The following is a 1,746-nucleotide window of genomic DNA, read 5'->3' on the forward strand; positions in this document are numbered from 1 at the left end:
CATTACACATTTATTCCCACTCAGTGCGGTACGTGGGCGTTTTTGAATGGAGTTTTTATGTTTGTTTATTTATTTATTTTTTTAAGTTTAACCGGTTCAGCATGCATTTAAAATTCCGTTCGCACTTAATTGCATAAATCAAATCGTGCCGCAGAATACGTGCCGTCTGCACTTCCAGTTGGAGCAGCTATGTGATGAATGAAATGAGTAATCTGTTGTCACCAGGAAAAAAAATAAATTAAAATAAAATATGCAGCGTTTTTGTTCCGTGTGGCACAAAAGATTTGGCACATCAACTCTCACCTGCTCTTCCCAACGTTTGTGCAGGAGTGACATCACGGAGGGAGGCTTTCAGGGAACAAGTGTGCTGCTTTCACACATATTTTACTTTGATGTATCATACATGTTTGGCGATACGCTGTGCTACAGTACTCGCTGCTGCCACCCGTCTTTTATCTTTCTAGGCCTCCCTCATATTTCTTTGTCCTATTTCCTCTCAGCTGTTTTTTTATTTCTCCTTCGTACCTTGTGTTTTTACACCATTTACTTCTTAATGTCTCCTAATTTTCAACTTCCCTTGCTGTTCCTTCTCCATCTCCACTACTTCCTCTTTTTATCCATTCACCACTTGTTTACACCCCCGTCCTCTTGAGCTTTTCATTCCCCCCTTTCATCTTCCTCGCTCTCGTCCTAATGTATTCCTCCTCAGCTTACCTGTCACGACTTGTATCTCTGATATTCAACTTCCGTATGATCTAGGATGACATCTCTTCGCCTTTCCCTCTCTCTCAAACATTGACCCCCATTATAGTTGTGTTGTTTTAACATACAACATGACCCAAAAGAGAAGACTTTTATTTTTTTTCTGTCTTGTTTTTGGTGTTGATCCATGGTGAGCTCCATGTGATCTAAACTGACCTGACATCTTTCTTTCTCGTTTGTAGTAAATGAGACGTCACTGGAGGTGATGGATTCCCAGGAGACGAACATCACTGGAGCTGACATCACGCGGTGGGAACTCACGGGCTTAAAGGAGGGCAGTCTCTACCGCTTCCACCTCAGCGCCTGCACTCAGGCAGGCTGTGGCCCTCCGCAGGCCCAGGAGAGCAGAACTGTGTCTGTAGAAGGTGAGGAGATTAAATCAGTGCTGGAAGTGGGTCTGATGATTGCATTTGCTTGGGTTAAAACACACACACACACACACACACAAAGAGTTTTTGAAGCACAAAGACCAACTGCAGATACAGTACATCGTAAAAACCTTCCTACAGATCTTAGTCACTTTTTTCTGCCTGTTTGAACAAGAAAATAAAGTCTTGTTTTTAATACCTGAAACAGAAATAATCTTTATGTTAATGCATTGTTTGTTTTTCACACTTAATTTTAACAGTACTTATAACTGGACTAACCCTTCATTTCCTGGAAATTCACTTGTAGTGTCACACTTTAAAGGGCTCGACACACGGGAGGCGACGTCGCTGTGCGGTGAAGTGACAATCGCTTACCCTCCTCCAGCTAAGCGACCGGCGAAAATAGTGCATGTGAAATTTCGCGCTCGCACACGTAAGGGCTCGACACACGGGCAGCAACAAACTACAGCGATTAACGGCTGTCATCGCATCCAGGGTGAAACCCGACACACGGGATACGATAGCGATCGGAGCATTGCGAATCGCGCTCTCAGGTCGCTCGTCTTCACAAATTTTGATTGGTTCTTGACTCTGAAGGCGGGTGTGCATTACGGAC

General features: G+C 43.8%; 1 protein-coding gene across 10 annotated transcripts in view; it reads left to right on the plus strand.

Annotated features, from left to right (window-relative positions):
• Positions 1-1,746, plus strand: part of LOC106522672 (neural cell adhesion molecule L1-like protein) — a gene marked incomplete at its 3' end in the record, with an annotated part of 68,941 nt that overhangs the window by 54,259 nt on the left and 12,936 nt on the right. For all 10 annotated transcript variants that reach the window (XM_014015786.1, XM_014015785.1, XM_014015789.1 and 7 more), the window contains 1 exon segment: positions 945-1,127. In XM_014015786.1, the coding sequence (XP_013871240.1) occupies positions 945-1,127 (183 nt within the window).

This window comes from Austrofundulus limnaeus, unplaced genomic scaffold (genome assembly GCF_001266775.1).
Source record: "Austrofundulus limnaeus strain Quisiro unplaced genomic scaffold, Austrofundulus_limnaeus-1.0 Scaffold134, whole genome shotgun sequence".
Classification (NCBI taxonomy): domain Eukaryota; kingdom Metazoa; phylum Chordata; class Actinopteri; order Cyprinodontiformes; family Rivulidae; genus Austrofundulus; species Austrofundulus limnaeus.